Raw genomic sequence first — 12,733 nt, forward strand, 5'->3', positions numbered from 1 at the left:
TTTAGAAAAAATTTTAAAATAAAACAATTGCAACCCCCCCCCGCCCAAAATAAAACAATTGCAAGTTGGCTATTGTAACACTCCTATTTGTGAAGCTACTTAAGCATATATTCTGCTCTAAATATGTATATTTATTTATATTGTGTATAAAAGTACAATTATGATATGAAACATGCACAAAAAATGAAAATTTAAATGAATAAGATAGAATAAAACAGATGTTCTAGCACTTTTTTCCCTAATATTTTTCAGTGGATTGTTTTGTTTTTCCCCAGGAGTGTGTGCCCCTCACTCTGGAGACTACTTTAAGCAACCAGGACCCTTTAGCTTCTAGGACAGTGTGAACTTGGAATGTCTGTATGGTCAGGCAGGGACATTTGAAAGCAAAGCTTTTTGTATGAATTCAGAGGAAAATCAACCTTGGAAGTCAGTTTTTACATGTTTATCAGGGTGAAGATTCCGGACACTAAGTATTCAAAATATAGAACATTTTCCCTGGGTCGCTAGTTTATCCTTCTAACTAAGAATGACCAACAAACAGGAATAGTCTATTTTCCAAAGAGGGAGATAAATAAAATTCTAGGCTTCATTATGGCTACATTTTATGCAAAATTATTTCATCCCCTCGCATTATAGTAAACATTTTGATTTTTCTATTAATTTTGTCCATAATACATTATTTTGTCCATAATAGTTTTGGACTGTGTTGAGGCATGATTCTTTTGTTTTTTGTTTTTTAAATGGTAGAAATCATATATCATGAAAACAATGTTACAGTTGCAAATTGCAGTAACCATATACAGAAAACCTGTACTTTTTCATTTTTTTAGATGAAGTGTCTAGTTGGTATCTTACTGTGTAGTTAAAATGGTTTAAATGGACCCTCTTCAAACACAGAACATAATCATCTCTAAAGTCAAGCACATGTAGTCACGTGTCAATCTTACCTTACCTCACTGATTTTAGCAAATAAATGCAATATTTTTTTAGAGTAGGCTCCATGCTCAGCCTGGAGCCCAACACGGCTTGAACTCATGCCCCTGAGATCAAGACCTAAACTGTGATCAAGAGTCGGATGCTTAACCAACTGAGCCACCCAGGCACCTCAGCAAATAAATGCAATTTTAAAAATGGAGATTTACACGTAAGAAACATAAGAGTCAGAAGACATGCACTATTAACCATGTAAAATCTCATTGGAAAGGCGTAATCAGAGTTCATAATATACATTTATATAATTTCTTATCCAACTGAGGAATACTAATGAAATTTGAATGCTAATGAAAGAAACTAGAGGTGTGTGTGTGTTTTTTTAAAAAGATTTTATTTAATTATTCATGATAGACATAGAGAGAGAGAGAGAGAGGCACAGGCAGAGGGAGAAGCAGGCTCCATGCCGGGAACCCAACATGGACTCGATCTCGGGACTCCAGGATCACACCCTGGGCCAAAGGCAGGCGCCAAACTGCTGAGCCACCCAGGAATCCCCTAGAGGTTTTTTTTAAAGTTAATTCATTATCTATGGCTCAGTTTCTCATGTTATAATCTCATTTGATAACAAATAGACCAACAGCTTCAGACACAAGTGTTATTGTTCCAATGTTATTTTTTAAAATTTATTAACTCCAAAGTTGTCAGTGTACTCTATAAAAAAATGACAGAACAGATTTTGTTTATAGTTTGCCACTTAAATGTTTGATTTCAGCCATTTGTGCTTTTTGTAGCTTAGTCATTTTTCTGTTATTACAGTGATGAATGCACTATATTTGTTCACAGAAATAGAATGCATATATGGCAAATGTGTTGGGCAAGTGTATTTACTTTGCACATTAAATAATGATGTAACAGCTAAAGTTTCCAAGAATGACCTCTATATTCTTAACACACAACCACAATGTAGCAGTCAGCACCTCAGAACACTGAATTTTCTGAGCAGAAATTCTGGTAATGATAATATGGTGATACTGTTATATGGTGACATAATGGAAACTACACTTATCGTGGTGAGCACTGAGTAATGTATAGAAGTGTCCAATCACTATGTTGCATACCTGAACTAAAATAACACTGTATGCCAATTATAATTCAGTAAAAAGTTCAGGAACTGTTTAGTCATTTTTGAAAGCTTGTTTCTTTGTGATAATGAATCTAGGTTATTTGCTTCATGACATCAGCATCTTCCTTCAAAAGTACATCTACTGAAAAAGTGAAGTAAAGAGGACTTAATATTGATTTCAAATTCAGAGTCTGTTTTTAAAAAGCAGAGTATATATGTTCTTTAATCAATACAGTCTGGCTTATTTTATTATTTATTATTATTATTTTTAACAAAGATTTTCTTTATTTATTTGAGAGAGAGTATGAGCCTAGGGGAGGGGCAGAGGGAGAGGGAGAAGGAGAAACAGACTCCTCACTGAGTAATGAGCCAGACGCAGGGCTTGATCCCAGGATCCTGAGATCATGACCTAAGCCAAAGTCAGATGCTTAACTTACTGAGCCACACAGGTGCCCCTGGTTTATTTTTAAACTGAGTAAATTATACCAGACTTGATCCAAATATTTTTGTATCTACGAAACCTAAGACATATTCTTTTGCCAATCCAAAGGATTTATTTACTGGGGCCCCCAAAGAGTGCTGTGATAAAGTAGTAGTGTGAGTAAATGCTTCCTTCGGGGCTTTAACATTACCTTCAGAGTGTGAGTCAAGTAGCAGTTAGGCCCAGAGTATCCCGGATCACAGATGCACTGTTCCTTTAAGCAATCTCCATGGCCCCTACAGTTGTCCACGCATCCAGGGCCCAGGTAGAAATTATCGATTGCCCACTGCACATCTGAGTACTTCTGATAGAACCTTAATCTTACTGGACTGTTGACAACAAAAAAGCAAAGGAGTGAGAACAAAAGTTAACTTTATTCAGGTCCATTTTCCTATGTGTACATTCAGTACTCAAGGGAAAAAAAAAAAACATTTAAGACACTCTGGCAGGATGCAATGGATAAATAAAAAATATCTTCTGACCATAATTATCTATTCCTAGTAATGGAAGTTTAAAGCCAGTTTCATTTAAATTTTATGATATGTGAACAAATTTGTAAAACAAAATGAAAATTCAGTGGAATCTCTATTTCAAGCAATAGGAACATTTTCTTTTCTTTTTTAGATTTTATTTATTTATTCATGAGAGACAAAGAGAGAGAGAGGCAGAGACACGGGCAGAGGGAGAATGAGGCTCCCTATGGGGAGCCGGATGCGGGGACTCGATTACAGGACCCCAGGATTACAACCTGAGCCGAAGGCAGACGCTCAACCACTGAGCCACCCAGGTGTCCCAAAAGGAACATTTCAAAACACAAATCTGTAATTATCATAAATGGAGCTGCTTATGAACTGAAGTCCAATGGCTGTGTCACATTTAGACCCATTAACTGCATTTCTGAAATTGCACAGAAGGTGAGCAAATCCTTTGACAGAGACTTGTCAGCACAGCTCTCAGCTGACTGGGAAACAGCAACTCTGAATCCCCAGAGATAATCAATATTCTCAGAACTCTGCTAATTAGAAAACAATTTTGAAAGAGTTTTTTAAAGGGCAATTTCACCGAGATTTTGATTTCATCATTGCTCTTCTCTGTCTTCAGGGGAAAATACAAACCTCATAATTAGCCTTATATAAAAATATGCTGTGCTGTTTTGGTATAAAGAGTTCAAAGTTCATGAAGAAACTTTCTGGGGTGATGTAAATGTTCTGTATCTTGTTTCACGTGGTGCTTAAATGGGTTACACAATGATAAGAACTCACACTTAATTAAGATGTGTGCATCTTCCTGAATGTAAGTTATATCTCATTATTAAAAAAAAGAGAGAGAGCATGGAAAGGGTAAAATGAAGCAATGACATTGTGGTGGCTACCCAGCATCCATTTCACCCCAGGTGAGTCATATGAATAATATAACTCGCCTAGCTATTGGTTGAGTCAGGGATGGGCATTCTTTTGAAAATTTTTTTTAAAAAAGATTTTATATATCCATTTGAGACAGGGAGAGAGAGAGAGAGAGAGAGAGAGCATGAGCAGGGGGAGAGGAAGAGGAAGGAGAAGTAGACTCTCCAGTGAGCTAGGAACCTGACGTGGGGCTTGATTCCCAGGTCCCCTAGATCATGACCTGAACCAAAGGCAGACACTTAACAATCTGAGCCACCCAGGTGTCCCAGGGATGGGCATTCTTGAGCTAATTTATACCGATGGGATGCAAGGAGGTAGTTGCTCTGACTCTGAAAGAAAAGCAGCTCTCTTTCTCTTCCAAGAGAAAGATGCATTCTGCTCCAGTCTTCTGGAAGCCATCTACGTTCATGAGGGCTGAATGTGACACTGATGTGTGGACAATGCAGTAAGAATCAGACTAAAAGAGAAAGAAGTAACAATGTCTTGGAAGACATTTTTGAGCTTGTGAAATCAACCAATCCTAGAGTCCACTAATCTTTGGATTTTTTTTCTTATAGATATAATACATTTCATTTTTAATTGAGTCCATTTGAAATTGGGTTTTCTGTTACCTACAGCGTATCCTGATCTTATTTCCTAGCACGTTAATTGACTAAGCCCTTTAGATTCATTCCAGGAAATAGTGAGTGATCACGTAGTAAATGCTATTTACGGCACACTGGAAAAGCCGAGTGCGAGCACCTTATTTAAAGCCTCTATATGTTCTAGTCATGTACCATAATTCTGTTTCATAAGAAGGTTTGCATTTAGGCAGTCTCTATGGTGGAGGTATGCCTGTCATTTTCTTCAGTGTGTCTTTTCTCCTAATTTTACAGTTAAAGGGAAATCTTTTGAAATTGCTTTAAATTAACTTATCTACAGACTTCTCAGGGAGCAGTTTAATCATCTTGGCTCACCACTGCTCCAGGCTAATTACTTTTCACTGCAGGTGCGGAATGTAACGCTTTGGTAAGAGAAAAATGAAATTTACAAACCACACTTACACAGAAAACATGAAGAATTAGGATTTGTACAAAGAGCATGACCAGTTAGTATTTGCTCCTGGCACCATCTACGGATTGACAAGGCAGTAATATGGAAAGCATGTGATGCATGGTGGACCACAGTCTACAAGGTCCATATGGTAACAACTTTTCGTGTGGCTCTAAGACCATCTCTATTGCTCTGTCCCCACGTTCAGAGACTAAAGCATGGGAAATGGAAGGGCCTGCTAAGGCCCAAGTCTAAGGATTAAAACTTGAGGGCTCCTCATGTTAGCTCATCTTGGAAGTCATCAATCAGAGAACCTTTAGAGGTGGGGGGTGGGGTGGGGAAGAGAGCATTTTACCCATAATCACACATAACTTCAGGCTCGACAAATGTCCCTGGTGAACTTCTGGATGCTTGAAACCAGGATTTATTTTAACTTTTTACTTACTTCCCCACTAAGCTTTCAGGGAGTGGGTAGGTGATCCTTTTCCACCCTTTGGTTGGAAAGAATACAGATGGCTGAGAAACACTTCCAGAACATTTTGGGTCTGCAGGTAAGCACTGGGGGACCAGATAATTCCAGCTCACACCAAAGTCAGTAGAATACTGCACATGAATTTGATTCTGGGCAACTTTTTCAGATACTTTACATCCAACAGAGATCTAAATAAACAGAAAAGAAAGATTGTTAAAGCACTAAAACCATATTACACGTTTCTGCTGCAAGGACTTGGCAACAAGAAAGTTGCTGATCAGCTGATAGATGCTGTACCACATCCATCCCGTATTTTCAGGTTCATTATTTGTCCTGCTGATGGACAGGGGAGTTGACGTGGTTGCCCAAGGTGACAAATTACAGAAAGTGCCAAATATATTGTGCAGGGAGTTTGGAGAGAAGAAGAAACCTGTACTGCTGCCATGGCTGGCCGACTGCCTTGGAAGGCCTGGGCCCACTCTTACAAATTGTTGTTTGTTGTGCTAATGGCCTGGCACTCTATTTGGCAGAATGCTCGACCAAGAAGGATTGCTAATAGCTTTTCCAAGTTTACTATTTTGTTGTACAATTTATGACTCTCCATAAATCACTTTCAAATACAAGTAAGATGCAATGAAGTGATAAAAGAAGGTATTTTTAATAAGGCAAAGCACCCTTTGTTGATGTAGATAGGCATAGTGCAACATTTATTGTTAATATGGTGGGAGTGAGGCAGACGATAAAATAGTTGACATAAAATTGGTTGACATAAAATCTTGGTCAAAATTGATGTTGGCATTAAGGCTAATCATGCCTTCGTTTTCTAGAATTTTCTTTCTCCAGAAACATTAAAATGCTCTTGTAAAAAAAAAAAAAAGTAGTTATAACCATAATAGCTTTAATTTTCTCTAAAATGAAGAAATTGGCTAAATCATATAACGATTTAGATTTATATGATGATTAGTATCTTACATTTTGCTATTTAATCCTGAGCAGAAACAAATTTACTCTTATGAAAGTTTTACCTTGGCATCGTTCAGAAGTAAAATCATTTTAATCACTTCTAATCATTAAGATGTCCGTTACCTAAACATTTCATTTTTCAAAGTATATATTAAGTCAATGGAATGTTGTATGATCTTTGTCTTTACAATTTTTAAAATTTTTATATTTCTAATGTATAGTTATTTATGTAATCAAGATCATAACATTTCACCTTGAATTGCATGATCCAGCCTTCAGTGGGAGTCAGGTCATGGGTCACTGCATATACTTCTCTTCCATCATGGCTACCACAAATCATGACACCATCAGGGGAGTCACAGAATCTTTCTACTGTGCAATCATCATGGAATAGCCAATGCTCATTCACTTAAGCAAACAAAAATTATGGCAAAGTTACTTGAAGCAAATTTTCACTTTAAGCAAGATCTCTTATTATTTTCAGTTAAAATCTCTCTTACATTACACATAATCCACAGGCAAAACACATTATTTTAGGAATATGGATACTAGGACGTTGAGATATACCTACTATTCAATATTGGGAAGTTTACATTTAGAAAAAAGTGTATTGTATGTGTTATAAATGAAAAACAAAGAAACATGTAGATCAATTTTTTAAAAAATTATTTGTTTAGTTTTAGTAATCTCTGTACCTAACATGGGACTCAAACTTATGACTCCAAGATCAAGATTCACATACTTTTCCAACTGAGCCAGAGAAGTGCCCCCATACCAATTCTTTTTTTTTTTTAATTTTTATTTATTTATGATAGTCACACACAGAGAGAGAGAGAGAGAGAGAGAGAGAGGCAGAGACACAGGCAGAGGGAGAAGCAGGCTCCATGCACCGGGGGCCCGACGTGGGATTCGATCCCGGGTCTCCAGGATCATGCCCTGGGCCAAAGGCAGGCGCCAAACCGCTACACCACCCAGGGATGCCCCCCCCATACCAATTCTTTTCTGATAGATATTTAAGGTTTTAGGCAGGATTTAAAGAGGATAGGGATTTTTAGTAATACGATAGGAAAGTGACTTAGCTACTTTTACTCAAATTCTGGTGGTGTCATCTGGGTAATTAAAAAAAAATTGTAATAGTGAAACTCATAGAACCAAAGAGTAGAATAGCAGTTACTAGGGGCTGGAGAAAGGGAGACATGAAGAGATGTCAGTCAAAGGGCATGAAGTTTCAGGAATACAAGGCAAATAATTACAGAGGTCTACTGTGTGACAGAGGACCTATAGTTACCAATACTGTACTGTATTAAAAATTTGCTAAGAAGGTTAAAAAAAAAGGTGGTGGTGGTGGTGGTGGTGGTGGTGGTGGTGGTGGCCGTGCAAGGAAACTTTAGGAGGAGAATGATAAATTAATGACCTTGATCGTGGTGATGGTTTCACGGGTGTATACTCCTCTCCAAACTTATCAAGTTGTATACATTACAGCCAATAGCTTTTTGTATGTCAATTTTACCTCAATGAAGTGACTAAAAACAAGCTTGTGAGAGTCTAAGGAAAACTTAGGCAGCAAGACTGTGACTTGATCAGCAAAGAGTAGTTCCTATTGTCTCTCCTATTTCTTAATCACGCACATTTGAGTGCATGCATGTACATACGCACATGTTGCCCACGATGTCCTTTCTTTTCTGAAAGAGGTGTTTTTAACATTATGATTTTATTCCAGAAAGTTTAGGAATGGAACATATCTGTAAGTTGCATCTAATTCATGATATATTTTGATTTTATAGGCCCAACTTTTCTATGGAAGTTTCCTGGTTAGCTCCAGCATTTAATTGGCAATGAATGGGTAAAGAGAGGCTTGGGGCCACTGTGAGAATCACAGGGGTGGATGGCCTCAGGGGAGTCAGAGGAGAAACCAAACAATGCAATTGAAACTCAGCCTTCACTTGTGTTGTGTCCTTTGGCACATCATCATCATTAACACATATAACAGAACAAGCAGTTTACGTCTGGATTCAGATGGCAACCACAATACCATTACATGTTAATTTTAATTCCAATCCCTTCCTGATTCATGGGCTTTGGAGCTACATTTAATCCTGCATCTAGTACCCAAGAGTCAAAGTATATAGAAATTTGAATTCCATTAAGAATACTCCACGCCAGTTTATTCTGGGGCACATATTTTATGCTAGAACTCTGCAATGCTGATGAAAGCAGGTTTATGCTAATCAACTACCTCATCATTCTCTTCTGAAATATCAGAATATCAGAAATATCTATTTCTGTAAGTAGTTATTATGGTTTCTAGAAAACCAGTTTTATAATTCTTCAACTGTACATCACCAATCAAGCCTAAAGTAAAAATTGGTATTTTAGGTACTTGAAAAAAAATAATCTGTATTTGCTTTTATTCATCCAGAAGCAGTGCTTCAATTATTCTCTGACCATAAACTCACTTAGATAAATCGTTACACACAGGGAAAAATAAATTAATAATTTAGCAAAGTCATGAACCAGATCTGTGTAAGTAAATCTTCTTAATAACCTTCAGAAAATGATTTTCAGATAATTATTTCAGATAACACTGAAACAGCTGGTATGAGGTATATAATTAAACATGACTACTTTGCCTGGGAATACTGTTTTATGTAGTATAACCAGGGATGTGGCATGACAAAGCCACAAACTTGACATAAGACACTGCTTTTAAAAAAGGTGATCAGAATAGTTGCATGAAAAATTAAAATAAAAATTAAAAATGAGGATAGCATGGAGAGATCTTTTCTGGTTCACCAGGGTCACTGCTCTACTTTTAGAAAGAATGAAGAGTAACAAGCAGGACCTTTGGATACTCTCTAAAACATGAAATGCCATCACAAAGGCATGTGACATGTAGCAAAACAAGACACTTGTATTTGGATATTAAAACAAATGACCAGGAAATGCTGGCTTTCTACCCAAAGGAGAAAATAGGAAACATAGAAATGAATAATTTCTTTTTCTTTTTTTTTTTTTAGAAATGAATAGTTTCTAACAACAACAAAAAAGGTATTATTATAGAATGCTATTTATTAAAACATTCTTGCTGCTTGAATGAAAGAAAAGATTTAGTTACAATGTTAACCAGAAGTTTGAGAGAAACGAAAGGGTGAAAGCCATTTTCAAAGTCTCTATGCCATTTGAGAATCTGTAAGAGGCTCCAGCTCCACATTCTCCTCTTTAGAAAAGACCTACAACTTTTTTCTTAAAGATTTTTGTTTATTCATGAAAGACACACAGAGAGAGGAGGAGCCCGATGGGGGACTCGATCCCAGGACCCCAGGATCATGACCTGAGCCAAAAGCAGATGCTCAACCAATGAGCCACCAGGGGCCCCTGAAAAGACTGAAATCTAAACTACATTTCTGCTGGGTTTTTATTTCACATTAGTGAAAAATGTACCTGACGTCTTATCCTCCATAAACATGTCAAAGGCAATTCTCCCGACAGGCCCAGCGTCTGCGGGGGAGCGCTCATGCTGGGGCACAGGGGCGCTGCTGAAGGTGTCCAGCATGACGGTCCTCTGGTCGGCAGAGCCCGAGATGAGGACATTGTCGATGGCCCAATCGTTCTGATCCAGGCCGTCATGCCTTGGCTGCCACCAGCGGAAGCGAGTAGCAATCTCTTTTGCATCAGGAGGGAGAAGGATATTTACGAATCTATAAGAAAATGATGGTGGGGGGAGAGGAGGAAATCGTGTCAAATGTCTCATGTGAGTAAAAGATTTACAACAAGAAGTAAGATGTTACAAGTCACATGATGGGTGGGGGAGGACAGGAGAGACAGCTAAAAATTTTTAAAATTTAATTAAAAATTGGTTTAAAATTTAATTTTTAAAAACCATAATAAACTGGCTAGAGTTTATGAAGGCCCAGGAGCCCCTAAATTGGGGGAATGGAATATGAACAAATTCAAGAATTCTGGAACTACTTACTTATACTAACTGGCCCTGGGCAGGCCTTAAAGGGACTTTACAATTTTCTGTTTGCCCAGGTGCATCTCTGGATCTGTAGGCCTAGAGATACGCACTGTGGCAGACATAAAAGCCGAGACTGACTTTTCTTTCTGTCTCCTACAGAGACAAGGTTGGTTTCATCTCTTCCCTTCCCCTGGTACCTCAATTTCATTCTATTCCCATGAGTATCAGCAAATCGCTTAGAATTTGGACACTGGATTGTAGCAGGACATTTGGGCTCTTAGCTACCCGGTTTTTTGTAATTACTTTATCAGTTGTCTGTGGTTTGACATTGACTTTGTCTTTATCTACCAATCAAGATCGATTCAAATGGATGGATGATAGGGTGCTTTTGGTTGGATTTTCAGTACTTGAATTTTAGATACTTTTTTAAGTCTATGTCCATCATTTTGTGTACCCTAAGACCAAGATGCAATCTGTGTACCAAAGGGTATACAAGGAAAGTTATACTGTGAATCCTAGAACCTTACCTCGATAGGTACTAGCACTTTGGAAACCAACAATGCTTTGGCAAATCATGTTTTCCAAGGTTTATTTCCTCATGCATTTCAATTTCAAAGCTCATCTACATCTCTCCTTGCCCTCTTTTTGTAAGATCTTTCTATAACTTATCTGTATTGATTTGGCATGTTTAACATTTTAAAGTGTATTGAGTAATATCAGAAATCTATCTGCTCCTAGAGGGACATCCAATCATACTTCTTTACCCAGAGCAAGGATCTTTATTTTTTTTTCTTTCCTAAGTTAGTTTCCCTTCTCTGATAAATCCTTGACCACATTTTACAAACCTTTGGAGTGGAAATTTATCTAAGGCTGTTGGAAGTTTAAATAAATTATGACTGCTGTTCCTACTTTGGTCAATTTGTTTCTCCTTCAGAGAACTGAAGTAGATCAGACTTCTATCCTAGCTTCCTTCTCTCTGTATAGTATGCTAAGTGTTCAGGAACTCATACCGGAGAGTCTTTATAACTTCCCCCATAAAGACTGAGGAAATGGTTTACTTGGTATATCTTTGATCTCCTATTAAGAGATGAGCACTTTTTTTGCACTATTGTAACACTGTGTTCTTCTTAGCTTCTCTGTGGATTCCTTTATTGATGTACAACTTTAATACAAGCATAGGATTTAAAATGTTTGTTTGTGGCTAGCATTTCCCCAACTGCTATTTTCCTCTTCTTCCTTCATAATAGGAGCCCATCTTTTTGGCGAGGGGAACAGTCACCCAGAGTAAAGACGGGATGTCCAGACTCCCTTGCATCTGGGTGTGTGTGTTTCTGTGATGAAGTTCTGGTTACTGGAATGTGAATGGAAGTATGGGCAACGTTAGGAGAGAGAGAAGAGAGAGAGCGCACACCTTCTTTGCCCATCCTCTCTCCTGCTGGCAGGAATGTGGGAGACCTAGAGTCGCCCTTTTAGTCAGGCGCTGAACGTGACAAAAGTATTAGGTAGGTAGAAGGAACCTGGGTCTCTAATGCTTGTGGAGCCACTGTAGCAGCCCTGGGCTATTTTCTTCTGGATCTAATTTATAATAAGAGAGAGAGAGAGAGAGAGAGAGAGAGAGAACCTTTTGTTTGAATTGCTTGGGGTTATCTTTATTTTTTTAAATTTTTATTTATTTTATGATAGTCACACACAGAGAGAGAGAGAGAGAGAGAGAGGCAGAGACATAGGCAGAGGGAGAAGCAGGCTCCACGCACCGCGAGCCCAACGTGGGATTTGATCCGGGGTCTCCAGGATCGTGCCCTGGGCCAAAGGCAGGTGCCAAACTGCTGCGCCACCCAGGGATCCCTGCTTGGGGTTTTCTATCATTCACAACTGAACGTCTTCTTAACTGATATACTTAATTTAAATGACCATTTACAAGATTTTTAAATCGTTTTTATTTTTAAAGGTTTTATTTATTTATTTGAGAAAGAGAGAGCGAGAGAGAGAGAGAGAGCGAGCGAGCAATTAGGTGGAGAGGCAGAGGGAGAAGCATACTCCTCACTGAATATGGAGCCTGATGCGGGACTCAAACTCAGGACCCTGAGAACACGATCCGAGCCAAAGATGCTTAACTGACTGAGCCACCCAGGCATCCCAATTGTTTTAATTTTACCTAATTTTTAGCCTGTGCCTGGTTTGCCATGCACCAAGGGATTATCTATGCTTCATCTTCCTTTTTGGGTGCTGTTAATTATTCTATGTTTCTTGGTTGGGCTGTTTTCATTACTCCTTTCCCCTCTCCTCCCGTCCCCTCTGCTCTGCTCTCTCCTCTCCTCCAACTTTTTCTTTCTCTCTCTCTCTCACTCTCCTCTTCTCTCTTCTCCTC

General features: G+C 38.3%; 1 protein-coding gene across 2 annotated transcripts in view; it reads right to left on the bottom strand.

Annotated features, from left to right (window-relative positions):
- RELN (reelin) overlaps window positions 1-12,733 on the bottom strand; it is a 498,583-nt gene that overhangs the window by 28,472 nt on the left and 457,378 nt on the right. For both annotated transcript variants that reach the window (XR_013360335.1, XM_077863957.1), the window contains exons 50-53: window positions 9,849-10,105; window positions 6,661-6,815; window positions 5,418-5,632; window positions 2,689-2,866 (exon numbers count right to left, since the gene is read on the bottom strand). Coding sequence is in view for 1 of the 2 variants with exons in the window: in XM_077863957.1 (XP_077720083.1) it covers window positions 2,689-2,866; window positions 5,418-5,632; window positions 6,661-6,815; window positions 9,849-10,105 (805 nt within the window). In the remaining variant the exon portion in view is untranslated. The remainder of the gene's footprint in view (window positions 1-2,688; window positions 2,867-5,417; window positions 5,633-6,660; window positions 6,816-9,848; window positions 10,106-12,733) is intronic.

This window comes from Canis aureus, chromosome 21, assembly GCF_053574225.1.
Source record: "Canis aureus isolate CA01 chromosome 21, VMU_Caureus_v.1.0, whole genome shotgun sequence".
In the NCBI taxonomy this organism is placed as follows: Eukaryota; Metazoa; Chordata; class Mammalia; order Carnivora; family Canidae; genus Canis; species Canis aureus.